General features: G+C 42.5%; 1 protein-coding gene across 1 annotated transcript in view; it reads left to right on the top strand.

Annotated features, from left to right (window-relative positions):
- Window positions 1-26,611, top strand: part of Usp13 (ubiquitin specific peptidase 13) — a 120,816-nt gene that overhangs the window by 84,639 nt on the left and 9,566 nt on the right. The window contains exons 11-18 of the mRNA XM_012512980.2: window positions 5,125-5,209; window positions 5,534-5,708; window positions 11,976-12,064; window positions 14,177-14,299; window positions 15,658-15,684; window positions 16,138-16,281; window positions 21,911-22,077; window positions 24,057-24,210. Of these exons, the coding sequence (XP_012368434.1) occupies window positions 5,125-5,209; window positions 5,534-5,708; window positions 11,976-12,064; window positions 14,177-14,299; window positions 15,658-15,684; window positions 16,138-16,281; window positions 21,911-22,077; window positions 24,057-24,210 (964 nt within the window). The remainder of the gene's footprint in view (window positions 1-5,124; window positions 5,210-5,533; window positions 5,709-11,975; window positions 12,065-14,176; window positions 14,300-15,657; window positions 15,685-16,137; window positions 16,282-21,910; window positions 22,078-24,056; window positions 24,211-26,611) is intronic.

Genomic DNA, 26,611 nt, shown 5'->3' with positions numbered 1-26,611 from the left:
TATTTTGATGCCAGTACCATGCTGATTTTATCACACTAGGCTTGTATAATTTCAAGTCAGAAATTGTAATGCCTCCTGCCTTGTCTTTATTGCCCAGGATTGCCTTTGCTATTTTAGGTCTTTTCTGGTAGAGCCTACTTTATTTATTTAGTTTTAATATTTTTATTTATATAGTACAAGGTCTTACTATGCAGCTCAGACTCATAGTGATCCTCCTGTCTCATCCTCCCCAGCGCTGGGATTACAGGTGTGTACCACCATGCCCAGTTTTGGTGGTTGGCACGGCAGCATGCAGTACCAGGGATTGAAACTGGGTCCTTGCACTTGCCAGGTAGGCACTTAGACTGCTGAGCTATCTCCCCAGCTCCTAGAACTTACTGTAATGCATATAACATGGGCCAGCTTGTTGGACTGGAGTCAGTGTAATCTGGGTGAAAATTATTGGTAATGGTTCATGAAGAAGGTTCTTTAGCATCACTCATAAGTTGTGCTATAAAGTTGGAAGGAAATGATCAGAACTGCACTCAAGCAACTGCGTTTTGAAATGATTCAGCTTTAGCATCCAAGTGTTTTAAGATGCCTCTCATAGGAGATAAGAGGTGGCAAGGCACTCGGTAGGAATGAAGCCCATTAGAAGGATCTCTGGACCTTGGAAGCAAGTAGAAGCCAGAGAGGGAACAGGCAGCTACGTGGAGTTCACAGTCTGTTGTTTAATTTAGTCCTTCCCAGGCAGGACAGACAAATGGCATTCTTAACAATTAATGTGTTATCACAGAAAAAGGAAAAGGAAGAAGTAGATGCTGGGTTGCTCATCTCTTGTAAACCGATCATTTTTGTAAAGTTCTTTTCCTCTGTTGGTGGAAATTCAAGTTATGATGCTAATTGGAAAAGAATGGTTAGGATGATTTTAGGATGAATTTATTCCCATCTTCTATAAGTTCATGCTGCCTTTTAAAACAAATTAAAGAGAGTAAATATTAGAATTAAAACAAAAAATTACAAGTGATTACAGAATTTCACTTAACAGCGTAATATGAATTTCACAGTATTTGTTATAATACACAGTGTTGTCTTCCAACCAGTTATTGATATTACCAGATGTATGCATGTAAAATTGGAAGAAGAAAGAAAACAAAAGAAAGAAATATATAAGAAATTAAGAAGAGAAAGAGCACAAACAATTAAAAAAAGGAAATGAAACAAATTAAGCATTATAATTGCTCCTTTCTATAGACCAGCAGAAATGCACAGTACAGTTGTCCAAGCCCTCCTGTTTTTGACCAGTTTTCAAATGCTTACCCATTATAGAAGGTAGAAATAAGTGGGTTGAGTATGTAGTTTGTTTTAGAACTAAGGTTAATTGCCTCAGGGTTACTGATTTGCATATCTACTGTAAATCAGGGAGAGAGATCCTCTGGAGATTGACAAATTGATTTGAGAGTAGCTTTGCAAAGGTCGTTCTGTAGTAAATGACATATGTATTTGTCACTTTTCTTGGTGAAACAAAATACCCTACACCAGCGATTTCAGGGAGGACAGTTACTCTGATTCATACTTTAGTCCGTAATTGGCTGCCTCCAAGGCAGGATGGCCCAGAGGTGTCGCAGAGGAGAAGCTGTTTATGGCATGGAAGTGGGGAAGCAAAGAGAGTCAAGGGAGAAGCTGGGAAGGGAGATCAGCCCACCAGGCAGGGTCCCCAGTGACCCTCCTCCTCAACCCAGACCCTCCCTCTCAACAGCAAGTCAGCTATAACCTCCATAATCCAGTCACCCTTCAGAAGCCCCACCTGTGACTACACACACACACGCACACACACACACACACACACACACACACGCATGCAAACACGCACACATTTGGGGAAGATCTAGAAATAAATTGTAACAGAGTATTCAAAGAAGTTAAAACAAGAAGTTTTTAAAGGTATTAATTGTCTTGATAATTGTTGGCCACAAAGATTAATCACAAGTGTTCACTGGTCAGCTTGCCCACTGCTAGAACAAAATACCCAGCACCCATCACTTAAAGGAAGAGAAGTTTAACATCATGGTGGAATGGCCCACAGAGCAGAGCTACTCACTCCATGGAATCTGGGAAGGAGAGCACAGGGAGAAGCACCAGTGAGAGGGACATCTTCCTAAGGAAAGTATCAGTGACCCACTCTTAAGGGGACCCCTGCCTCCACACAGAACATTCAGCTGTATTAGTGGGCTGACCCAGTGATAAGTCTAGTTCTCCCATGACTCAGTCACCTCTTTCAAGTCTCTTAATCCAGTCCAGTTGCCAGTTGAGCTTGACTGGCAAAATTCCACACCTTATCAACTTGACACCGAATTACATGTCCTTGAACCATACTTGATTTTCAAAAAAACACAATCATAAAGTCCTTATGCTGCCTATCATACTGTAACTCTTCTGGGTGAAACTAAAAATGCAGTGATCCTTTCCCTAAAGTCTCTGTAATTCCAACACTACTTAGAAGTCCAAGTCCAAAGCCTGTGAGGCACAGAGTAGTAATATGTAAGTCATAGAAGACATGGGCAGCCTCATGCTAATTGCAGCTCAAAGGGCCTCTCTCCTGGGCGGGCTTTGCACATTGTCTGTAACTTTTCCTGGTGGAGCTTCCATGTCCCTGGTTCTTCCAGCTTCCTAAGATCTCCAGGGCAGCTTCCATGTGACTCCCATAGCTTCATGCATTGTCATCCCAGGGACTCCTGGCAGGGATGCTGATGACCCTGCCATCAATTTTCTGGGTCTGCTGGCCTTCGTTTGAAATCTGGATAGAAGCTTCCATGACCCCATAATTCTTGCACTCTGGACATTGCCAAAGTCTGCTGCCAGCTTGTGCTGTAGCCAGGCCTCTTGGACCACAAGTGCAGTAGCTACTGAGTGCTTGAATGACTAAGCATGGGGACATGAATCCTGAGAAAACAAGACCTTCTGGGGAAGTGGGCCCAGGGGCTTTCTTTTCAAATGGAAGTTTTATCCCTTGTACACTTGAGCCTGCAGTGGGTGTTGTCTTCCTCATTCCTTAGATGCTTTCGGAGCATCTTTCTTCTTGATTCTCCACAAGTGTTTGGTTTCTTTTTGAAAAAAAAATCTCTTTAGTAACTCTACCTCTTTTGTCCACAGCTTTACATGTTTTTTTTTTTTTTTTTCTCAAATCTTTCTGCTCTGCTTTAGTTCTTGATTCTCACTATATACATGGCCCAAAGTAGCCAGCAGCATCAGTGCCACAACCTGAACATTTGATTGCCTTGAAAATTCCTCTACCAGATCAGTTATTCCATAGCCCTTAAATTCAGCCTCCCATAATGTCTTGGGACATGGGAAAAAACATAGTTTTTCTTGTCTTGTTTTGTTTTCTCTTCTAGAGTATATCATGCATGGCTTCTAGTCCACTTCCTAACTGAGTCCGCATTTCAATGTAGAATCTCATCATAGGCCTGGCCTTTGCTGTCCAAATTCCTGAACATAATCTAGTCTTCTGAGATCTTATTAGATTTGTCCATCAGACTCTGTTTGCAGCACCTTACGATATCTCTAACTCACATCTCATACCTTTCTAAACTTCCCTGACAAACCAGTTCCAAAGACGTCTGAACCACGTAGTTAAGTCACAGGAATAACCCTGTTTCTGGTACCTGTTTTCTGTACTGGTCAGTTTTTCCTGTACTGGCACAAAGTTCCCACTACCCACAGTGTAAAGGAGGAGAGGTTTAATTGGACTCACGGCTTCAGGGGTTTCAGTCCATGTTGTTTTGCTGGAATATCATGATAGAAGGGCGTGGGTGAGCGAAGCTGCTCATTTATGGTGAATAGGAAGCGGGACACAGAGGAGGAGCACCCAGCATGGGTAAGCCAAAGACACAACCATGGTGACCCACTGCCAGCCGAACCCTGTCTCCTCAGGGCATATTCAGTGACGACATTAGAGGGTTAATCCGCGGATGAGTACAGCACCCCACCTGCCATTTATCTGTCCAGGAGTCTCTTTAATCCAGTCAAGTTAACATGCAACGATAAGTGGCACAGAAGTGTCAAGGATCAGTAACAGGGCTGGCACTAATCCAAAGGTGAACAGACTCTCGCTGTCCTCCTACAGAACTACTTTCTCGAGAAGACTGCAGTGCCCTTAGCGCAGGGTTGTAGCTTTGAAGTCCTTTGTTGCAGTCTTATCCTTAGACATAAGCATAAGATCCCCTCTTCGCAGCTTCTTAGCTTTATTCACCTTTGTGGTTAGGCTTTGACAAAAGTGGCTCCGTTTTTATTCTAAGCGCTTTTACAGTTCAGTGCTAACTCACTGTTTTTAGTAGTTTATTATGGATAGCAGCTTTTTTGTTCAGAAAAGAGACCTATAATTTAGTCTCTGGAATTCTGTAGGACCAAGCTAACATTAGCATCTTCAGATAAACTGTAGGTTAGTGAGTGAATTTTAAAAGCTGTTCAGAGGCATTGTAGGAAAATGCACAAGTGCATGGATGTGCTTAAAAATATACATCGGGAAGTTTTTTTTTTTTTTTTCTGGTAATAAGAATAGGCTGGAGAGGTCATTTAAAATATATGTAAAAATTTAACTACAGTTAGTCTCCCCTTATGAGGTTCATGGCATACTTATTTATTTTTTTCCCTTAACATTTGATCATTTAAGTAGAGATTGTGCAGCGAGGCCTTCCAGAGCGGTCCCACTGGTGCCCTCCTCAGGTGCTGGTAGCCTCCGCCGGAGCTGTCTTGCAGTGTTGGCGGGATCACGGGATGTGACGTGGTGGATGACTGCAGTCCTCCTTTCATACTTCATCTTGGTCTCATAGCGTCTGGAACCCCTGGCCAGTGATCGTAGTAGCTGGTGGAACTGAATCAGAAAATGTGTATCCCTGGCTTTGGTCATTGCCAAGGGCTCAATGGTAGTTCTTTTTATTTTTAGTTGTCCCCTCCCCTTCTAGTTATCATTTTGTTTTAGGCCAGTTTGAAGTTAGCAAATGTTTTTATTGGTTTTTGATTTGATCTGCTGACACCATTGTCACCCTTCTCTGCATCACACAATGGAGATGGTGGAGCGGTACTGGCCGTGGCTTTACACACAAATTGTGTTGATCCTTGATTGATTTTGACTTTTGGACTCAGTTTCTTAGCAAGATAGTGAACGGCCTGGGAAGCAGCGAGCCTGAGGATCTTTCCAGCTACGAGTTCTCCGGTGTGAAGGAGGGTGGTGTGTGGGCCACAGTGAGCGTGGCCTCTGGACAAATAAAACATCAGGTTCATGTGCCATTGTGTTGCACATGTGATCTGAACCGAGGTCACTTGGCTCCTATCAGTCTCACAGGGGCAGCGGGGGGAGCTGGCCTGATGCAGCCTCGAAGATTCCCCCGAGAGCGGCATTTGAGCAGGCACATCCAGATTGGGAAGGGCCAGGAAAGCGCCAGCCTGGTCCAGCCAGAGCCCTTCAGCAAAGATGGTCCAAAGTGAGCGCTTTTTATGCCAGTATTGTCTAGAGTTGGCAGGGGGCAGGTCATGAAGGTGCTTTTTTCCTCAGATGAACTGATTGCCTATGAACTGACAAGAAGGGAAGCAGAGGCAAACAGAAGACCCCTGCCCGAACTGGTGCGCGCCAAGATCCCATTCAGCGCCTGCCTTCAGGCCTTTTCGGAACCAGAAAATGTCGATGATTTCTGGAGCAGTGCCCTGCAAGCCAAGTCTGCGGGTGTAAAGTGAGTGTGCGGTGGTGGCGGGGTGAGGGAGCCTGTTGGGGTGTGGAGACAGCTGGGTACGTGCTTGGTTGTTCACGCGTGGCAGTGTGGAGTCATTCTTTGTACACCCTTCACTTGAGAAGTGAGACCCATGAGACCTGTCCAGTCTTATACTTCATCTTATGTGCTAGAGAGGAGATGTCTTGTCCTGCAATTTTTTTTTTTTTAATATCAAATTGTATTTTGTTCTCTGTTAGGACATTGCATTTTATTTTATTTTGGAGGGTGCAGCCAGCATTCCTGTCCCCATTTGGTAAGAACAATTGTTCATGAAGATGCAATAAAACTACTTAGGGCAGGCTTTAGTATTGAGATTCCACCGTAGGGTCTTGTAACTGTGTAACTGAGGTGGCGGATAGCACAGGTTGGCTGTGCTCCTACTTGAAGACGAGGGGTCTCGGGGCATGTCCAAGTGGAAGGAGAAACTAGGAGCGTTGCTCCCGGCAGCTCCTGAGGGCTTCGGAGATACCTGGGGTTCACATTAGGAGGTTGGAGTAGTTTTTTTCCTCACTTAATACTCTAATTGATTTGATACAGTCCGACCTGGCACACTTTGTATCGCTGCTCCTTATGGGAAAGAGTCCTTAATGTGGCCTAAAGTGACAGGAGGTCTGAGGTCAGCTCTGGCGATGGCGCTACTTTGGGATCTTCTTTGGCTTTGTTTCTCTGAGGCTAAGATTGAGTTCTCAGTGGATGGGGAGGGGGAAGGGAGGGCAGCTGCTGCTGGCTCTTGCTACCATGACCTCAAGCAGCACTCAGGCCAAAGCTAAATCATTTTCTTCAGAGCTCCTCCCTCCAGATTCTGCTCTGTTTCAGAGTAGAGAGTTTACATATTATAAATGGGGAGCAGAACAGTTTATTTTCCACATTAAAAGAAGCCATGTATGAACAAATAATTTAAAAACCCGTATTTAAGTGAGGATTCATAGAATTCACTCAGTTATTGGTGGTCCACCCTGGGGTGAGTTTTTGTTGCCAGACTGCTCTGCTGGGGTCTGTGGGGGTCCGCGTGTGTCATGTGTGTTGTGTGCGTGCCTGTGCGTGTGTTTGTGTCCTTGCGGGTGCCGATGAGTTGGTATGCTGAATGGACACTCTGGGCACTTAGTAAATTATCAGTGATGGAAATAACTTACTCAGTCTTTAAGAGTGGGCTGGACATTGCTTCAAACATTGGAAATTTTCTCTCTGTGTTTTTATTTGCTTCTGTGTGGGGGGTGGGAAGTGATCATAAGATCCGGGAGCCCAGGAAGCCCCTCGTGCGGAGTGGAAATGCTCTTCCTTTCCTGGCCGAAGGCCACCCCTCTCTGCTCTTTGGAGTAGTGAACTGTGTCACAGTGCACGGGGGCAACCTCTCTGGGTCTGCTTGGCTAGCTGTGCTTCACACATGGAAAAGGCCTGTCATTAAAATGAGGCGGGGAGACGTTAGCTTTTCACAGACTTGGAGCCCTGGGCTGGTGGTCAGGGGAATCCAGATTCTTCCACTGTGTCCACTTCGCTTCTTATCTTCTGCCCTGGACAAATCATTGCCTAGTGTCCTCCCCCTGTCTGTCATGGAGGAATGCATTTGCTGCCCTGAAATTCTCCACAGCACTGCGGAGTATTTAGCTGTGAGAAGTGCTGACGTAACTACTTAGCATGCTTGGCCAAGAGGCGCTTCTGCCTTTTTACAGTCTTTTTTTTTTTTTTTTTTTTTTTTTTTTTTTGTTTTTTTTGTTTTTCAGTACTGGGGATTGAACTCAGGACGCTGCGCTTGCCAGGCAAGCACTTTTTCTACTGAGCTATCTCCCCAGCCCCTTTTTACAGTCTTTAGTGGAGATATTAAGCATGTTTTCCCCCTTTCTCTGCATACATACATACCCTTCCATGTACTTCCTCTTCCTCCTTTTCTTCCTTCTCTTTCTCTTCTTCCTTCTCTTTGTTACTGGGGATGGGATTGAACATGAACACAGGGCCTTAACACTGAACTAAACCCCAGCACCCTCCCTACCCCCCTTTTAAAATTTTGAGACAGGGTTTGGCTAAGTTGCCCAGGTTGGGCTTAAACTTGCAATCCTCCTTCCTCAACCTCTCAGAGCATTGGGATTATAGGTGTGCGCCACCATGCCCAGCTCTATATATTTTTTATATATACATGAAAAAAAAATTAGTATGAAGTGTAGCATGATGGTTAATAATTGAAAAATCGTCCTTGTGAAATAAAACAACTATCACTCATTTCCCTTATTGCGAGGTCATGTATTAAGCACTTCCCATCAAGTTCTGCCTTTAGTCTTCTTAGGAGTGTGAGGAGGTAGTTGCCATTATTTTCCCATTTTACAGCTGAAGAACTCAGAGGAGTAACTGGCCACTAAGTGGCAGATCTGGGATTCCTTCAGATCTGGTTGAGTTCAGGGATTAAACTCTTAGTTTTTGTGGTATATAGGACCCGCACATGGTTGTTTATCTTGCCTTGCTTATTTCTTATTTTGCTCCATCATTTTCCATATACTAGTTTCAAGAAGAACACTAGTGATTCCTAAAATTGTTTATTTTTCAGCGTTGTAGGCTCTAACTCAGCCTACATTTTGGTATATTGGGATCTTGAACTCTTTATTTTTGTTAGATCCAAAGTCTAAAAGGTCAGGAAACAGTAAACATGCCTTCACAGTCTTGCATCTTGTGGGTTCCTGCAGCCCAGAGCTATGGACCTTTTCCTAAAATGATCCTGAACGGGTTGCATTGGGAAGAACGTTAGCGTCTGGGAACATTCGTTCACTCAGCAAATGCTAGCCCACCTGGAGTATTCCAGGCCGTGAACTGAACAAGACCTGATTCCTGCCTGCCCCAAGGAGTTCAGTTAGAGGGTTGAGAGGGAGTTTCACCTCTCTTTTAGCATTCATGGAGGGAAGAGTGTGGTGTGAGTTCAGAGCACAGACCTGGGCTAGGTGAGAGGCTGGTCTTTGAATTTTTTTTTCTTTTTTTTGTGGAATGGGGGATTGAACTCAGGACCTTGCACTTGCCAGGCAAGTGCTTATTCTACTGAGCTATCTCCCCGTCCCTAAGCTATCTCCCTGGCCCAGAATTTCTAATCTGGAGCTTACAGGCACGTGGCCTTGCCTAGTTGACCCCACCTTCCTTATCTGTAAGTGGGGGGAGAAAGAAGTGCTTCCTTTATGGAAATGAGGAGAAGGTTGAAGGAACTAAGTCATGTTAAGTGCCTCACAGTTCCTGGCGCAGAGCAACTGCAGGGTGCACTAGTTACTGTTGGTATCTTTATGTTTCTTCTTTTTTTCTTTAGTGTGTATGATTGGAGTGTGGTGGATTATCGTATTGCCAACATACTTACTAGAAAGTGTAGAACTTTATTTTTGGTTCATGTTTCTATACAGCAGCTAGGTTTTCAATATAGAGACAGCCTTACTACTCTTAGGGAGAGGGGCTGGCTGTACCTTTTTCCTTAATAAAGTCTTCATGGTATATTTGCCTTAATTGTAACAACTGAGCAATCATCATATTTTAAATAATGTTAATAGACGGTCAACAGAAAACGCCATAGTGCTGTCAGGATTTATTTTAGACACTTTAGATGCCTTAATTCATTAAATCACCGCAACAACTTCTGAAAAGCACTGGGTGTCCATCTAGGGGTAGCCTTCTGACTTGCCTGGCTCACACTGAGTGAAGAAGCACTGATTCAGGCTGCACAGACGATGTGTATAAATAACAAAATTTCCTCTTTTTAAATAATATTTTTTGTTGTAAAATTTCTGTTTTTTTTTTTTTTTTGTCTTTTTGAGATAGGGTCTTGCTATGCAGTTCAGGCTGGACTCGAATTTGCATCAGTCCTCCTGCCTCAGCCTCTTGAGTGCTGGGATTATAAGCATAGTTTACCACACCTGGCTTGATTTTTCTTTTTCTTTTTCTTTTTGTGTTATAACATTGCAAACAGAGGTGAGCATCTAGCGGGCCATGGGCTGGATATACCTGAATTCTTTTTTGAATGTCTTACTTCCTGAGAGCCTTTACTAAAAATGCACAGCTTTCCAAGAAAAATGTTAACTCCAGGAATTTTAAGAATAAAAGAACATGCAGAGCCTAACTTATTATTTTGTATTTGATGAACAAACTTGGTATCCCAAAACTATTATAAATGTAAGTGGAGATATCATTTCCTAGATTAATTTGAACCTTCTATGTATTGAGCAGTTACTACATGGATGACTCAACTGAAGCCCCGGGGAAGTTACAAAGATGAATAAAGAGAGTTCAGCTAATGGGGAAAAGCAGTGTGGGGACCCAGTAGTCTGCTTTCTTGTACTCTAGGTGGGCGGTTACTCAGAACATAGTGATGGGGTAAATTATCGTGCGGCCTGGCTCCAAGCTCACGCGTGTTCGTCCACTCTCCCTCCCAGGTCCTATCAGCTGCAAACCACCTGATTCGAACCCCAGATCACCAGCAGGGGCCTTGGGGCTCCTACATCACGTTTTATGAATCACTGGTTTACTGATGACATTGGTTGATTTCCTTGTCACATATATTTTCAGGTTTTAAGTTAACATAAGAAGAGAAGGTCGGAAAGGTAGTTTTTTACACTAATTGAAAATACCATAATAGCAGATGGTGACATTGAGGACTTGGCTACATTTAAATAAGAATGATGCTAATTACTACTTCCCACAAGGTTGGAAAACTTAATTAGACATAGCATAAATTTCTGCAGTTGGGAGTCAGGATGGTAATTTCTTAGGGTGATGAAGCTCCCTTACATTATTGCCTGTGCCGTTCTACCATCCTTGTGGATGGGGAATTAAAATGTAGAGAAGTTATATAACTCTTCTGGGATATAATTCAGGTTCATAAAAGATCAATTCAGTGTCTAAAATCTCATGGGTTGACAAAGTTCATTCCGATTCCTTAGGCATACACAGTTCTTTTTAGTGTGCCAAGAGATTTTACATTATTTCATGAACATTGCACAGCTCTGGAAATAGATTTTATTAGTAAGTCTGATTTTTAGATGTAAAAACAGAGCCTCAGGAAGTCAGTGATTTACCCAGATTTGGGTGATTTAAGAGTGTATCCACGTGTTTCTACTTTTTGTTCATGCTTTGCCTTGCTATGGCTTCTTTTCTACACTAGGGGGCAGCAGTGCATTTGCATTTGCTGGACCCGGCATTGCGAATAGAAGGCAGTAGCTCAAATATGAAAAATGGAATCTGGGGGGAGGAGTTCCAGAATCTTTTAGCTAAAAGGTGTGCGTAGTACCTGTCTGCAGACCATTTTCGTCTTTATGTATACTTACCACTCATTAATAGTCAAGTAGAAACTGTTGATAAATAAGATGATAAAGACTGAATTAGATCAGGACAAGTATAACTTTCATTTATAAATGAGATATTTTTTTAAAAAATTAATTTTATTGAGAGAAATAGCAATGAGGCAGTTTCAAAACAGGTTAGTAGGACAGTTACAATAATTAATACATTGCATATTGTTGTCTTCGTAGTGGTTGTTCATAGCACAAAATGCGGACATGATATCTTGTCTAAACACAAATTAGATAATTGTTGTGTAAAATTGTCAAACCCAAATCCAGGCGTTAGACCTTCCTAAAAGTTTGAAGCAAACTCAAGATATGATACATAGGTATTAATTTTAAAATTTAAGAATCGGATTTAGATAGTTTACCATAGATGGCCATAACATAGCTACTCTGAAGATCCACATGACTATAAACTTAGTACTTAGTAAGGACCTGGCATTTCCAGTAGTCCGCCTCAACCAAAGTCAAACTGCTTCTTGCAGCGCTGTGCTGTAACAGTGCTTCTGGGTAGGGGCTGGGGGGTGGTGTTTCAGGGTCACTTGTGGAGCTTTACAGATGCGGGGTGCAGATGCTGCCTATAAATATCTACAAATATACACTCTAGTTTCCAACAAAGATTTTAGAAAAACAAATGGAAGTATAAAATATCATAGGAAAGTAAAAGCAGTTTTGAAATAGTTCCGAATCCCTCGGAAGGGTCAGATTTATTGTCCCACATGAAAACACCTTCTGCTTGTGGAGCAGCCAGGACAAGTGGGTGGGCCTGGGTGAGCGTGCGCACCCCGAGTGACTGTGTGCACGCCTCCTCTCAGGCTGACCACCAGGATTAGCGGGTGGGCTTCCGACAGAGCCATTTTGCTTCTTGAACTGTAGTCACCATTCTGTTTGCCTTGTTTGACGGATCTAATCCCCTTGTGTTTCTCAGAACATCTCGCTTTGCTTCATTCCCTGAATACTTGGTAGTGCAGATAAAGAAGTTCACCTTTGGTCTTGACTGGGTTCCCAAAAAATTTGGTAGGTACCTTCTGCATGTTTTTGCTTAAAACCTCAATCAAGCTAACCATTGAAAACACCTGGCATGTGAAAGCGCCCAAGCGGCTCTGCCACGCACAGCTCCATTCCATTCTTTTTTCCCATAGTCCCACTTTCTCTTTCACATCAGAATAGATAGGAAGCATTGACTATAAAAATGGCCACTTGCTTAGCCGCCTCCCCAAAAATGACTGAATTCTAAGAGTCGAAGTAGGATCCACACGTTATCAAGTTGGCAGCTCCTGCCGAGTGGTACTGTACATGCAGACAGCCTGGGATTTTGGTAAAATGCAGGTGCTGATTTGGCAGTATCAGTGGCCCTGAGATTCTTTTGCTGACAGGCTCCGAGGGAATGGATGTTGGCCCAAGGACCGCACTTTGAGTGGCAAGAAGTTGAAGATAAACTGCCTCTGAGGCAGGCAGGTGCAGCTAAGGAGAATCACATACGAATTTTACTAATACCTAGATAAAAACAGCTGCATTAATCAGTCAGAAAGGAATGCGATTTGAGCTTCATTATGCTTTCTTCTTGCTAATTTTAAAGGCTCACTTTTCAGACAACACACAGCACAGTTTCCTACCAGCGTGATTCCTTACAAAGCGCCCGGCTGTCCTCAGTGCAGTGCGAGGGGTACAGTTTTACCCTTCGCCATTTCTCAAGAGATTACTTGAGGCTGTCAGTCTCTTACGGTTTTTGTTTTTTAACACTCAAGGAAATGAAACAAAGCTAGACAAGGCGAGCCTGGAGCACTCATTGAAGGGGGCAGGGAAGGAGAGGCTGGAAGGTGCTGGGGAGGCCTCCCACGGTCCCTGGTGCTCGGGGCAGCGACCTGGGCTGTGCTGACGCTGTGGGAGCCCCTCGCTTCCCTGCAGTGACAGGCTTGGGGGCCGGACAGAGGGCACCCAGGGCAGGGTGCTGATCACCCAGCTACTCTGCAGGACCTGAGAGCGTCTTGGGGTACCCGACTTGTTCTGGTGGCTGTGAGCAGCTCTGAACAAGAGAGTTCTTATTTTTCTTTGTCCTTGAAATTTCTGTAAAGGAACAAAAGTTTGAATCAGATTTTATTGACTTCCTGAGTTTAGAAGAGCCTGAAGTGCAACCTGAACTTTTTATTGAACCCGAATTGAACATTTGTATCCTTTTTGGAGTCAGACTTCATGTTTGGCTTTGCTGCTCGCCTGACATCGAAATGTTTTAAAGCTTCGCTTTTGTTCTTTGGTTTGATGTTTTAAAATACAATTTTTATGTATCTGGCATCATAAGTGATTTGGGGCATGCTATTTTTCAGGTTTTCTTTGCAGGCCTAAAAGTCATATCCTGCACCAGCATGTGAATCTATTTTTAGTTATTATTTGGAAATGTGTGGCACTAAATCTTGACATACCAGTAGGCTAATAAATTTAGAATTTGAGACAGTCAACATATGAATAACTGAATAAATAGGTTTAAAAATGTACGCCAAGGACTAATTCATTTGTTCAGTTAATTGTTTGAAAGGTCATTCGTCACCTTAGAGTGATTAGAGCGCACGTTGCAGACTGAGCAAAGGCGTAAACTAGCGGCTGCAAATCAGATTCTAACGGGGACCAAGTGATAATCCAAGTGACAAAGTATGCTGGGTAGAAGAAGGCAGCCCTCTTGGCCTTGCTTGGATAGTTCCCCTGTGGTTACATACATAAATTAGGAAAAGATTTCTGTGTCAGCATAGCGCAAGTGTGAGGTGTAGGGCCGTAGGGTGACGGAGCCGGGGTCTGCGCCACCCTGCTGCATACTTATTGAAAACTTGAAACATATTGCTAACATTTTTAAAGGGCCAAGCAGAGTGTGTGGGGGCCACGAGTGGTCTCTGGGCCACAGTCCGTGGCCTGAGGCTGAGCCAGTGTGTTCTAGTTTAGTGTGAAATCCTGCCACCTCTGTAGTTCCCCAGACTGTCCATTAACCTGGCATTAGCGTCAGGGAAGCCCCTGGGCCTGGGCTGTGTATGCTGAGAAGCCTCTGTAGCTCCGCATGTGGAGTTTGCAGTGCTGGTTTTAAAATGGTTATATGTGTTATATGTGGACAGTCCGGTCCATGTAGTTTCTCTCATTTTGCAGATGTATCTATCGATATGCCAGATCTCCTTGATATCAACCATCTCCGAGCCAGAGGGCTGCAGCCAGGCGAGGAGGAGCTTCCAGACATCAGTCCCCCCATAGTCATTCCTGATGACTCCAAAGGTACCGCGTCCCACTGCCTGCTGGGAGGATGCTCCCTACCTCACTCCCTCCTCGGTGATGAGTCAATTTCCTGCGCCTCCTGGTGGGGCTTCTTGGCTGTATTCCTGGGCTGGATCCCAGCATAGACGCAGACCTCTGAGGTGTGGCTGCAGCTGTAAACCTAGACTTCACGTCCCACGAGCTGCTGCAGACCCGGCATCTGAAGGGACAGTTTTAAGTTTTTAGATTATGTAGCCTCTGGCTTTGACTTCTTCCCTGTTTCTGTTTCCTTTAAATGGGAAAAGAAGGGGTATGCTTGCCCCCTACTGAGAAGAAAAAGAGTATTTTTTTTAGTAGACTTTTAGTTTAGGGCTACTAAATAACAGTAGGCTGTATTATTCTTGGACAGCCAGAAAAAAGGGAATGTCACAGGGCCTTTTGATTTTAAAAGTCTTGATCAGATCTCATCTCCCTGCCCCATTTTTGTCGGTGCTTCCTAGCAAGGGGATCTCTGAGTTCCTTGTTCACTCTGTCAAGTGGGTCATTGTTAAGGGCACATAACTTTCAAAAGGGAAAGTTCGTGCAAAACATAATCGCTGCTTCTTTGCGAGTTTAAAAATAGTGTCAGAAAATCCTTCGTTTAATTATTAGCTCAGTTATTCTGGTGAAATCAGCTTCATTTGGGCTTTGTTTGCTCAACTGTTTACTCTTTGTCTTCCTAATGAGTTCGTTGGGTAAATTAGCTAATAATGAGCAGGTTCTCTGGGCCTCCGTGCCAAGGGCTTCTCACCAGTGGAGCGGGGACATTTTTGGGGATATTTGGTGCAAAAGAAGAGTAAGAAAGTCTGCAGGAGCCAAAGAGGATGCCAGGGTGGTAGGCCTGTCTACTATAGTGCTGTCCACCAGGAAGTCAGATGCTGACCTGCAGAAGTAGACCAGAGACAGGAACTATGTGTGAGACCCTCGGGGTCACGTGGACAGGAGCTAGGAACATAAATAGCCTTCTTAGGGGAGTTCAAAAAAGGAGGTGTATGAGCATCAGAGACTCACAAGCTGCTCCCCTTTTTCTGATGTTCAAAACAGAATCCTTGGTTATAATCATATCGAGTTGTGAGAACTATACCCAGAGAAATTACTTTCGTTTGTTAAGATGGTGATTACAAACATCATATTTTATCAGTTCTAAATGCCTAAGTAAGACCTGTCATTTTCCCTGACCACTGTAAGAACTTTATGTTGCGCAGGCTGGGACGGTCCACGTGGAGTCCTCTGGAGTGAAGGGGTTTGGGAATGCTTGGGTCCTATGCTTGGACTTTTTGTTAAACTCATTAACATGGATGGGTTTGGTCTCATTTTCTCTCTTCTCCCTTAATTTTCAGCTCGTCTGATGAACCAGTTGATAGACCGTATGTATCTTTTAAAATGCTTTCGGGTGTCATCCAATTGTTCTTAGTCGGGCACAGTTTTCTGTGCTGGTTTAGTACAGAAGCATTGCTCCCTTCCCGTGTGTGGGAAGCCTTTCCTGGGTGGGAACAGTTCTTTGTCTCCAAGTTGAGTAAGGAGCACATGTGAGCCGGTGCCTTGCCGTGGATACCCTTGCAGCTCTGGAGAACAACCGTCGAAGCCACCCAGGCTTAGTGGCAGTGTTGACTTTGCTACGTATGCTGACCTAGTGATGCTGTTTCTCCCCTCAAATAGCTTAGTGTTTAAGTGGCTTCCAAAAAAGTAAAGCCGTCACGTAACACCCCCCAAATAGCACCTTCTTTGCATAGCACGTAGACAGGGGGTGAAGGGCCAGCAAGACGAGAAGCAGCGGAGAGTTGACTTTCCCACATCTGTGTATCTTCTTGTGCGTGCAGCCTCAGACATCGATGAGTCATCGGTGATGCAGCTGGCCGAGATGGGCTTCCCTCTGGAAGCGTGTCGGAAGGCTGTGTACTTCACTGGGAATATGGGAGCCGAGGTGGCTTTCAACTGGATCATTGTCCACATGGAAGAGCCTGGTAGGTCATGGGATATGGAATGGTTTTAGAGGTTGATACAGTCCTTAGCAATATTGAGCTTGGCTCTTTGCTTGTCCTTGGGAGTGTATCCCCAGAAAAATGACTTTTTAGCTCATGATACTCTGCTGTAGTTGGACAAAGTCACAATCTGTCTTCCTTTTTCTCCTCCTTCTTCTAAATACAGCTTTAATAAGATACAGCTTGCTGTTCTAAAGTATGTAATTCAGTGGCAAGAAGAGCACTAGAAAGATGCTGTGATGATGACAACTTAAAATAGAAACGTGTGTGAAGAAATGGAGACCCTTTAGTTAGCTTTTTCTTTTATCTGCTTTATGAAGGTACAATTCCTATGTTCAAAACTCACTTAAAGTGTGTACACTTTCCAATGCATTTTAACAGACTTGTGATTGTGCAAACATTACCACCAACTTTAGAATGCTTTTGTTCACCTAAAAGAAATCCTGCAAACATTAGCGGTCATTTCCTACTTTCCTCCTGTTCCTCACTTCTGGTAATCATTTTCTGGCTCTAGGAATTTATCTACTATAGATATTTATGTAAGTCAGACAGTACAAGATGAGACCTTTGGTGTCTGCTTTCTATTTCTTAACATAATGTCTTCAGGGTTTATGTTTCATAGCATATATCAGTACTTCATTCCTTTTTATGACCAAATAATATTGCATGGTGTGGTCATACTACATTTTATTTATCTTCTCATCAATTGATGGCCATTTGTATTGTTTCCACCTTTTAGATTTTACTTGTAATTCTGCTGCAAACATTTGCGTGCATGTTTTAAGTGGATGAATGTTTTCATTTCTCTTGAATAGAACTGCTGCGTCATATGGTAATTTAATGTTCAACTTCTTGAGGAACTGCCAAACTTTTTTATATTGTTTTGTGAAATCTTTTTTTTTCTTTTTTAGTTAATTTTATTGAGAAAGAAATAGTAATGAAACAGTTTCAAAACAGGTTAGTAGGACAGTTACAATAATTAATACATTACGTATTGTTGCGTAGTAGTTATTCATAGTACAAGATGCAGACATGATATCTTGTGTAAACACTATTATTACAAATCTTCTCATTGCACTAGGAGAAAGTAGCTATGTATCTATCCTATTTTTTAAAAATAATTTTATTAAGAAACAAGTAGCAATGAGACAGTTTCAAAACCGATTACTAGCACAATTTCAATAATTAATACATTGCATATTATTGTCTTAGTGGTTATTCGTTGTACAAGATGCAGACATGCTATCCTGTCCACAAACACTATTAGAACAAACCTCTCTATTCAATGATCCAAGAGAATGCAGCTGTGTATCTATCTTAACTATTTTGAACATACAGATACAAAATGGTTGTTCATTTGTATCCCTCTTTTTTGTTTAGTTTTGTCAGAGAAGGGTATTCCATTGTCATTTAAATATTGTATGTACCTGAATTCAGCAAAATATTCCAATATAGTCCAGTAGTCCATAATAGTAGTGGATTTTGCATAAAACTGGCAATGACAGAACTTGTTGACTTGGCTGGGGAGATGGCTCAGTGGAACAAAAACTTGCCTGACAAGCGCAAGGGCCTGAGTTCAATACCTGGTTCTGCAAAAAAAAAAAAGAAAAAATAGAAAAAAAAAAAAGAAGAAGTTGTTGACTTGAGTCTTTTACAGCTCAGCATATTAAGATGGCTTTACTTTTTATACTTTTCTGCTGGATGGTTAAGACTAAGATAGAGCAAGACCTATATACAAGTAATGTAACTTTTGTATCTGATAAGGTCAGTCAAATCCCCTCAGGATTTATCCTGAAACCCTGTACCTCAGTTTGTAGATCCTTTGTCAGTGTCAGCCATGTGAATGAGTCACGGCCATTGCCTGACCAATTTACTCTAATGACCAAGCCATTTTACATTACTGTCAGTGATAAATAAGACTTCCATTTTCTCCACGACCTCACTTACCCTTGTTATTATCTCTTTTGTTCTGCCTGTCCCAGGGAGTGTGAAGTGTTACCTGATTTTGATTTGTGCTTTTGTAATGTCTAATGATATTGAACATCTTTTCACATCTTTTTGGGGAGTTTTCTGTTTTTTTTTAGTAAATGAGGTCATTTAGTCTTTTTTTTTTTTTTTTTTTTTTTTGTGGAACTGGGGATTGAACTCATGTCCTTGGCAAGTGCTTATTCTACTGAGCCATTTCCCCAGCCCCATTTAATATTATAGACATACTGTTTTTAGTCAAGAATTTAATCCATGTAGTAGATATAATCTGACCATATCTATTTTTTTCATGAATTTTTTAAGGAAGGAACTCAGTGCCAATTATGTTTAAGTTTAGCATAAACTGAAGGCAGTCAATGCACATGCGTAATTGTTGGGCAACCAGTGCCTGGCCTTCCTAATAGAACCACTTCATTTTCCTTACGTGGAAAACACTGTGCTGGGTATGTTTTCACATTTCACATCACATGTAGCATAGTGGTTCTAAATGGGCCTAGATGGGGTGAATAGGAAGTAAGTATCCAGGCAAAACCATTCGCTGAATTTTAAATGACATGCACCAGCGGTCAGGAAAGTGGGACTTAAGAAGAACCTGTTATGCATACTGAGGAAGACAACGGGAATCTCACAGACATAACAGGAGAACCCTGGGAAACTCAGCATCTTATGCAATTTTCTCATTGCTGGGAGAAAATATATGATAACTACAAATTAAAAGAGGAATGGTTTATTTCCGCTCACAGTCTGTAGCAGTTTCAGGTCATAGCTGGCTGGCTTGAAGGCAGGGTGGCATCTCAAGAGAGCCCCAGCATAGGAGAAACAGTCATGGCAGGGTAGGCAGGAGGCAGCAGTAGTGAGCCTTGTTTTCTTTTCTATCCCATCCAGGCTCTAGGCCTGTTGCACAGTGCTACCCATACCCAGGGTGGGCCTTCCCATTATCCACACTGAGAACAAGGCTAAACGAGTCAGTGAACTATTTAGTAATCATACACCCTTAATCCATATGCCTACACTCTAGATCCAGCCACCTCTGCAGAGCCCCACCTATGAGCACTTGAGGCTTTGGACAGACTTCTAGATACAAGTTGTGACACTCAGGAAGCAGCAGTTCATCAACTCTAGACCAAGAATTATTTGTGATCTAGGAAGGAGTTGGAGTAAGGGTGTGATGTAATAGCTACTAGCAACTTTCATAAACATAGGGGCTGCTTCTAAAGAAAATGATTCTACTGCGTTCTATAATTCGTTCTATGTTATTCTCACTCAGGGAACATCTACCTGATCCTCTGTTCATGTCCTGTAGCTCATGTTAGAGGATGATCCTGAGTAGGATAGATACTAGCCACGCAGTTCTGGAGTAATGTGATACTGAGTGTCCTAAGACTAGAAAAGCATTTTCAGCAAGTCTGTGTTGCTCAGGGGACCTGTGTTCACAGCCAGCAACAGCTCCCGGAAACTGTTGTACTAGCTCTGGTATAGGTTCATGGAAAACAAGTCTGGGGAACCAGTGACTGACCAGCTCATCTTGGTGGCGCCGTTGTCATCAAATCTTTTGGCTGCCATTGAGGTTGTGTTCACATTCTGCATCTCAGTGGACATGAGCAATAGTCACCTGAGTGAGTTAATGATTTGTAAGGAACCTGCGCTGCATCTGAGCTCATTCTGTAATGTCCATGATATTGGAGATGTGCAATAACATTTGAAATGAGTTGAAATAGAGAATTTGGGAAATCATGTTTGTTACTATGATATCTCTTCAGTAATCTGAGGCATCACTAAAGTACCAGTACATCTAATGATAGTCCAATTTTGAAATAAATTTTTCTTTCTTTCTTTCTTTCTTTCTTTCTTTCTTTCTTTCTTTCTTTCTTTCTTTCTTTCTTTCTTTAAACAGTGACTCAACTTACAGAATCTGTAATTACAGATCTGCTTTGCTTATACATCTGGACCTCAGGTTTCCTTTTTTCCCATTCATGCCTTGTTTATACAAGGGACACTGTAATAACCAAGTAGAACAATCTCTTTGAAGTTATTTTAACAGTAGTAAAGCAGGTTCCTGACCCTTATCTATACTGAAGGTTTACAAGAAATAACACTTTCATGAAATGATAAATCAGCCCTTCTTCTCAGCTCCAGTGAAATATATGACTACATGGTGAGCTGTAGCCATTGTTAAAATGTTGAAGGATTTGAATACAATCTGAGTGAATCGCGTGCAGAACAATTCACCGCAGTGCGTGCGTGGTGTACCGGTCAGCTGGGAGGCAGTGGGCAGGCATCGCAGGACAGGCCATCAAGTGCTCGGAGCTGAAGGCATTCAGCTCTGTGCCTGCTATTTCCTTCTGACAGAGGGCTCCTTAGTGAGCTGTTTGCCACTTTGCCTTCCAGAGATCTGCTGGAGTCAGCCTATCCCAGAACTATAACTTAAAAAATATATATATTTTTTCTGAACGAGATCCAAGTAGAACCAACAAAAAACAAAGCAGGATGTTTCCAACTCGACTGGCAATGATATCTGATGGTTACATTTTCAAAAATTCCTTGGGGCAGTGGAGAAAATGGCTCAGCAAGTTTGTAATACTCCCAGGGAACTGTTATTTAATAATGGCGGAGACAATTTGTAGCTGGATAATGGTAATTTCTGCTGTTCCTGGAACTTATACTGTAGGACCAGAAATCTTTAGCCCTTTTTTTTGGACATTTCTGGTTTTGTTCTGTTTTGTTAAAAAAAGAAAGAAAGAAAGAAAGAAAGAAAGAAAGAAAGAAAGAATCTTTAGCCCATTTTAAATGAAGTTATTTGTCTTTTTGTTGTTGAGTTCTAAGAGTTCTTTTTGTATTCTGGATTTTTTTATAATCTGGATATTTTCTTGTATCCAGAATATATCTCTTATTAAGCATAATGAGACGAGAAAGCTGGGACAAGATGGTCCAAGTGCAGGAAACTCCATGTCTTGCTGAATGCTGTTAGTGGTATAAATTTTTCCATCACTGTAATAAACTACCTGAAACTTGAAAATTAAATGACATTTGTTTTTAGCTCATGTATCTTATCAGGTATATGATTTATATGTATTTTTTCCATTCTTCTGTCTTTTTAATTTCTTGATGGTGTTCTTTGCAGCATTTTAAATTTTTAATGAAGACTAATGTACTTTTTAATGACTTGTGCTTTTCATGGTGTCTTTATGAAGTCATTGCTTAACCCAGTGCCACAAGATTTACTTCTGTGTGTTCCTCTAAATGTTTTATAGTTTTGGCACCTGCACGTAGGTCAGTGATCCATTTTGTCAATGGTATGAGATGGGGAATCTGAATTCATTATTCTGTTTGTGAACAGTTAGTTGTTCCAGCACCATTTGTTGAAAACAGCATCTTTTCTCTACTCAGTGGTCTTGTTGAAAGTCAGTTGACATAGGTGTATGGCTGTGTTGCTGAACTTTCAAGCTGACTCAGTTGATTTGTGTCTCTTTTATGAAAGTCCCAGATTGTCTTGATTGTCGTAATCTTGTAGGCATTTTTCTATCCTAACCCTCAAGTGTTGTCTATTTGAAGACTAAAAAACAAAACAAAACAAAACAAAAACCCTTCCAAAATTAAAAGCTTTGAACATGCTTATTTTTCTCAGATTTCGCGGAACCACTGACCATGCCTGGTTATGGAGGAGCAGCGTCAGCTGGAGCCTCTGTATTTGGTGCTACAGGGTTGGATAACCAGCCTCCGGAGGAGATCGTAGCTATCATTACCTCCATGGGATTCCAGAGAAATCAGGCTGTGCAGGCACTACGAGCAACGGTGAGCACGACAAGTTGTGTGTGTGTGTGTGTATGTGTGTGTGTGTGGAGGTAGCCTGCATTTCTGTCAGTAGAGGGGTACAACTACTCAATGTCCTTTGATCATTTTGCATCTTGTGTCTGTGACCCTTTACCCCACCTTGGCCCGCTAAGATTTCTTTGCACATAGTATATAAAGCTCAGTTGAATGCTTCAAGGAATCAAACAACAAATTTAAGCATTAATGAGATGTTAAAGCTGGGACAAGATGACCCAACTGCAGGAAATGCCATATTATTATGAATGTTAGTGGATGTACGTAAGCTTTCCCAGCACTGTAATAAACTACCTGAAACTTTGCAACTTAAATGAAAAGAGGTTTATTTTTGGCTCCTGGTTTTGGAGATTTTGATGTCTGTCTGCTGGCTCCAAAGCAGAAACCCCATGGCAGAAGGATGTGGTGCAACAAAGTTGCTCACTTCCTGGTGGCTGCACAGCATCACAGGGGAAGACTTGAGAGATGCATCCTCTGGAGGCCATGCCCACCTCCAACTTGGCCCTGCCTCCTCGCCGTGCCTTCTGCTGGGAGCTTCTACATGTTAATCTACTCATGAGTAGAGCCCCCAAATACCTCTCCATGAGCGTCTTAATCCACTAAGTTAACAATTAAGATTAACTGGTGCAGTTAATTAAGATTAACTGGTAAAACCTCACAGATTTTATCTCAGGCTTGCTCTGGCCTCAAACAAAGAGGGATGCATGAGATTATGTGTTTAGTAAGAAATTTCTTTGGGTAAAATGCTTTTCTGATATGAAGACCTTGGAGAAGTGTGCCTTTAAAGTCCTCATAGAAGGCCTGAATGGCTCCTTGGAATTCTTGCTGCTGTTCTTGTCTGCAGAGAGGGAAAGTTCTTCTGGTTGTTAGGAATATACTGATTTTATTAGAAAAGGAAGGACCATGAAACTAGAGGGTGGACATCTTCCTCTTGACAGCATGGGTATTTGTTTGCTACTTAGATTTTTTTTTAATCCTTTTCCCTGGTATAACCAACTTTTGAGTGCCTGTGTCTTACCAGCTCCTTCCTGCCTGTCCCAAGTGGGTGCATGCTAGACTGGTTGAGACCACAGAGATTCTTGTGTGGCTCACAGAGGTGTGGCTAGAATGATTTAAAGTTCTTTAGCACTTACCTTTAAAGTGCTTACCATATCTGAGCAGGGTATTATACCTTACTTATTTTATTTGTGTGCCTATTTCATTGGAATTTTGATTTTACTGTATTTTTTTGGTTGAATTGTTTTTTAGCGGAGGTTTATTTTTTGTTTTTGGTGCCAAGGACTGAACCCAGGGCTTCCAGCTTGCTAGGCAATCATTCTACCGCTGAGCCAAATCCCCAACCCCTCGTTGGAATTTTGGACTGTGTTTAAAGGAAGTTTTTAACTCACCCACGATCTCACAAATAAGGCAGGTTTGAACTGTAGAGTTAGTTCATTTTAAACAATCCTTAACTAAGCCATTGGTCTTGTCTTTAGCACAATACAGCCATTCAACCACAGGGGGAGAGGAGGCACAGATGCAGTTCTCATGTTTGTGCCCCCCTCATCTTGTAGAGTTATTTACAAAAAGTAAAGTTGATAAAGTAGTTTGTGCGATTTATTATGGCCGTAGCAAGGGCTGCACTTACATGAGTGTCGCCTTGGCATTCTGTGCCCATCAATATCAGCACCAGCCTGCAGAAGTGCTGAGCTAAGACTGATCGGAGCTTTGGAAATGCTGATCTGTGACTCAGAACTGTTTTTTAATGAACCCAATTACAGATCTTGGTTGGGGGACTTGCAGAATGCCAGGCCTTGTGCATGTCATGCGGAGTCAGAGCCTCTCACTGAGAGCCACTTAGGACTAATGAGTTCTGCCCTCCTCCCCTACATGCTTGACATGTAATTCATGTAATTCAATACAAGGCCTGGGGACTTCATGTATTTAAACTTGTTTTACTTTATTAGAACCATAACTTGGAAAGAGCACTGGATTGGATCTTTAGCCACCCTGAATTTGAAGAGGACAGCAACTTTGTGATTGAGATGGAGAATAATGCCAATGCCAACATTGTTTCTGAGGCCAAGCCCGAAGGACCTAGAGTCAAGGATGGATCTGGAAGTAAGTTCTTGCCGTCAAAATTGTCTTAGAATTCATGACTGTGCACGCAGTTCATGTCCCTCTCCTCGTCACTATGTAGCTGAACCTCTGCCACCAGCGAAAGTGTTACCCAGATCTTGTCTTCTCAAAAATGGTGCCTGTTGTCACTGTGCATAAGCTGCAGTGATCTGATAAAGTCTAGTACCTAGAATGTACCTAGTACTTCATCGTGGTAGTGGTACTAGTACCTACCAGTAGTAATAGTGTGTGTGTGTGTGTGTGTGTGTGTGTGTGTGTGTGTCTAGCTCAGCCCACCAGGGGGCGGGGCTGGCTGGCATGTGGTGCTGGGGGATTGAACCGCCGTCCCTTTGCTTTGCTAAGCTTGTTCTAAGTAGGTGCTTTAGACCACTGAGCCATCTCGCCAGCCCCTGAGGTAAAATTTCTTTATAGATCATATGAGCTTTTGTCAAAAACTGAGCATTTGTTTCCATTGTGGTGGTTCCACATGGTGGACAATCCCCTGTCCTTGATTATGTTAGTGCCAGTGCTGTCTGCTGGTAGTTTTCTGAAGGGCTGTCAGGAAGAGGTGCCACAGGGCGAAGTTCCGTCCTTTAATAGCCAACACTCATTTAATCATCACCATGTCTACCTGTAAAGAGAGAAAAACAGAGGCACAGAGGTTCTTTGCCCGACGTCATGTAGCTCTTAAGGTGCAGAGGCAAGATTCTAGAATCTATGTCTGAACCTTTTGATATTCTGCTTTTTGAGTTGCTGTTACTTATAGGATGATGGTTAGCCTTTTAGTCTGGTATTCAACGTGTCCTCCTGTCAGAGTCCAGCCTGTCTCATCTTTGTGTCACTTCTTCCTCACCACTTGTACCTGCAGCTCAGATGCCTGGTTGTGCCAGCATCCTCAGGGGTCTCACCTACCTTTAGGCTCAATTTAATTTCAACTTGTGGAATACCCTTCTCTCCCATCACTGTATATAGAAACCCTTGCCATTCTTCAGTACTTAGCTATAGGTCTAATTTTCCCTGATCCATGTGATCATCATAGTCCATGCTGGTCACATATACTACTAATAACTATACCAGTACTCATAATGCTTACATCTGTGCTGCCCATTCAACTGGGAGCCTGTGAGGCTAGAGGCCATTTTATGAAGCTCTTGATTTCCAAAACATAGAAAGTATCAAATAGATAACAATCAGTTTTAATTAAATTTATATTGCCAACATTTTTTCTCTGATCATAGAGTTGCATTTCTACTCATTAGTGGGTTTACAAGATACAACTTGTATTTATTGATTTATACGTAAAGAGAGAGGGGTGATAGGAACTTTGTTTTTAAAAAAATATGTAAAAAAACTGTGTTACTCTTAACTGGGTAAGAAAATGATAGGCTGTAATTCTCCCAATTTCCCTTTTCATCTAAAAGGTCTTATATTACTTTCAGAAATCATTGTGTTGCCTAAAACATTAGATGCTGTAATGGACCAGTTAATAATTTAAAAGAGCAGGGTTTATTACGTGACCATTGGTCTTCCCTGTGTCATCGATTTTCCATAATGGACTTTGGAGCCGCTGAGTCCTCACAGAGGGAATAAACCACCTGATGGGGCTGTTGCGAAGCTGCCGAGGTCTTTGGCTACAGAGGGTTTCTCTGCTTTGGTGGACCTTGGCAGCACTCACCACTCCCTCCAGGATGGCCAATAATGATAACAACCAAGTCATCCCCTCAGGAGTCACTGTCCCTCAGGGCCCTCTGCAGATATTCCTGAGCCAATAGGCTGCCTCGATGCTGCCTCAGGTGCCCTTGGAGGTATCTTGGGTCCATCTCTAGGGCTGAGGTGAGCTTGGAGAGGGAGCCCCGAGAAGCCATGTGCAGGATACACAGGCTATAAAGGCTGTAGTAGGTGAAAATTTAAGTTACGGGGAAAAAAGCAGAGACCACACTAACTTGGCAAAAACAGATGTAGTTTGACTTTATGGAAGAATAACTATTTTTAAAGTAGCTTCTCTGACCCTGTGCCTGATGCATGGTATGTGATCAGCAAATAACTGGTTGAATAGAGAATGAAATAAATGCCAGAGGTGGTGGCCACAGGGCAGTTTTCTTGCCTCCAGTCAGAGCTGCGGGGAGGAACTCGCGGAGTACTCTGTGTCACGCTGCATGAACCAAAGGAAGTGGGAGACACGACTTCCTGCACCTTCCCGTGGGGGTTCCTGAACTCATGCATCACTTGCTGCTTTCTTTTTCATTTTTTAAACAAAAAATTAACATTTATGTTCTTCTTAAATTAAGAGGCTATTTGTTTTAGCAACTTGAGAAAATCTGTGTATGCAGAAAGAGGAAACTGAGAAATTGCAGTCCTACTACCTAGAAATAGGGACTGATAATGTTTTGTGTATAATTTTTAG

The sequence above is a fragment of the Octodon degus genome, unplaced genomic scaffold (assembly GCF_000260255.1).
Source record: "Octodon degus isolate 3935 unplaced genomic scaffold, OctDeg1.0 scaffold00298, whole genome shotgun sequence".
Taxonomy (NCBI): domain Eukaryota; kingdom Metazoa; phylum Chordata; class Mammalia; order Rodentia; family Octodontidae; genus Octodon; species Octodon degus.
The sequence above is the reverse complement of the archived record's forward strand: the minus strand, read 5'-3'. Positions and strand labels throughout refer to the sequence as shown.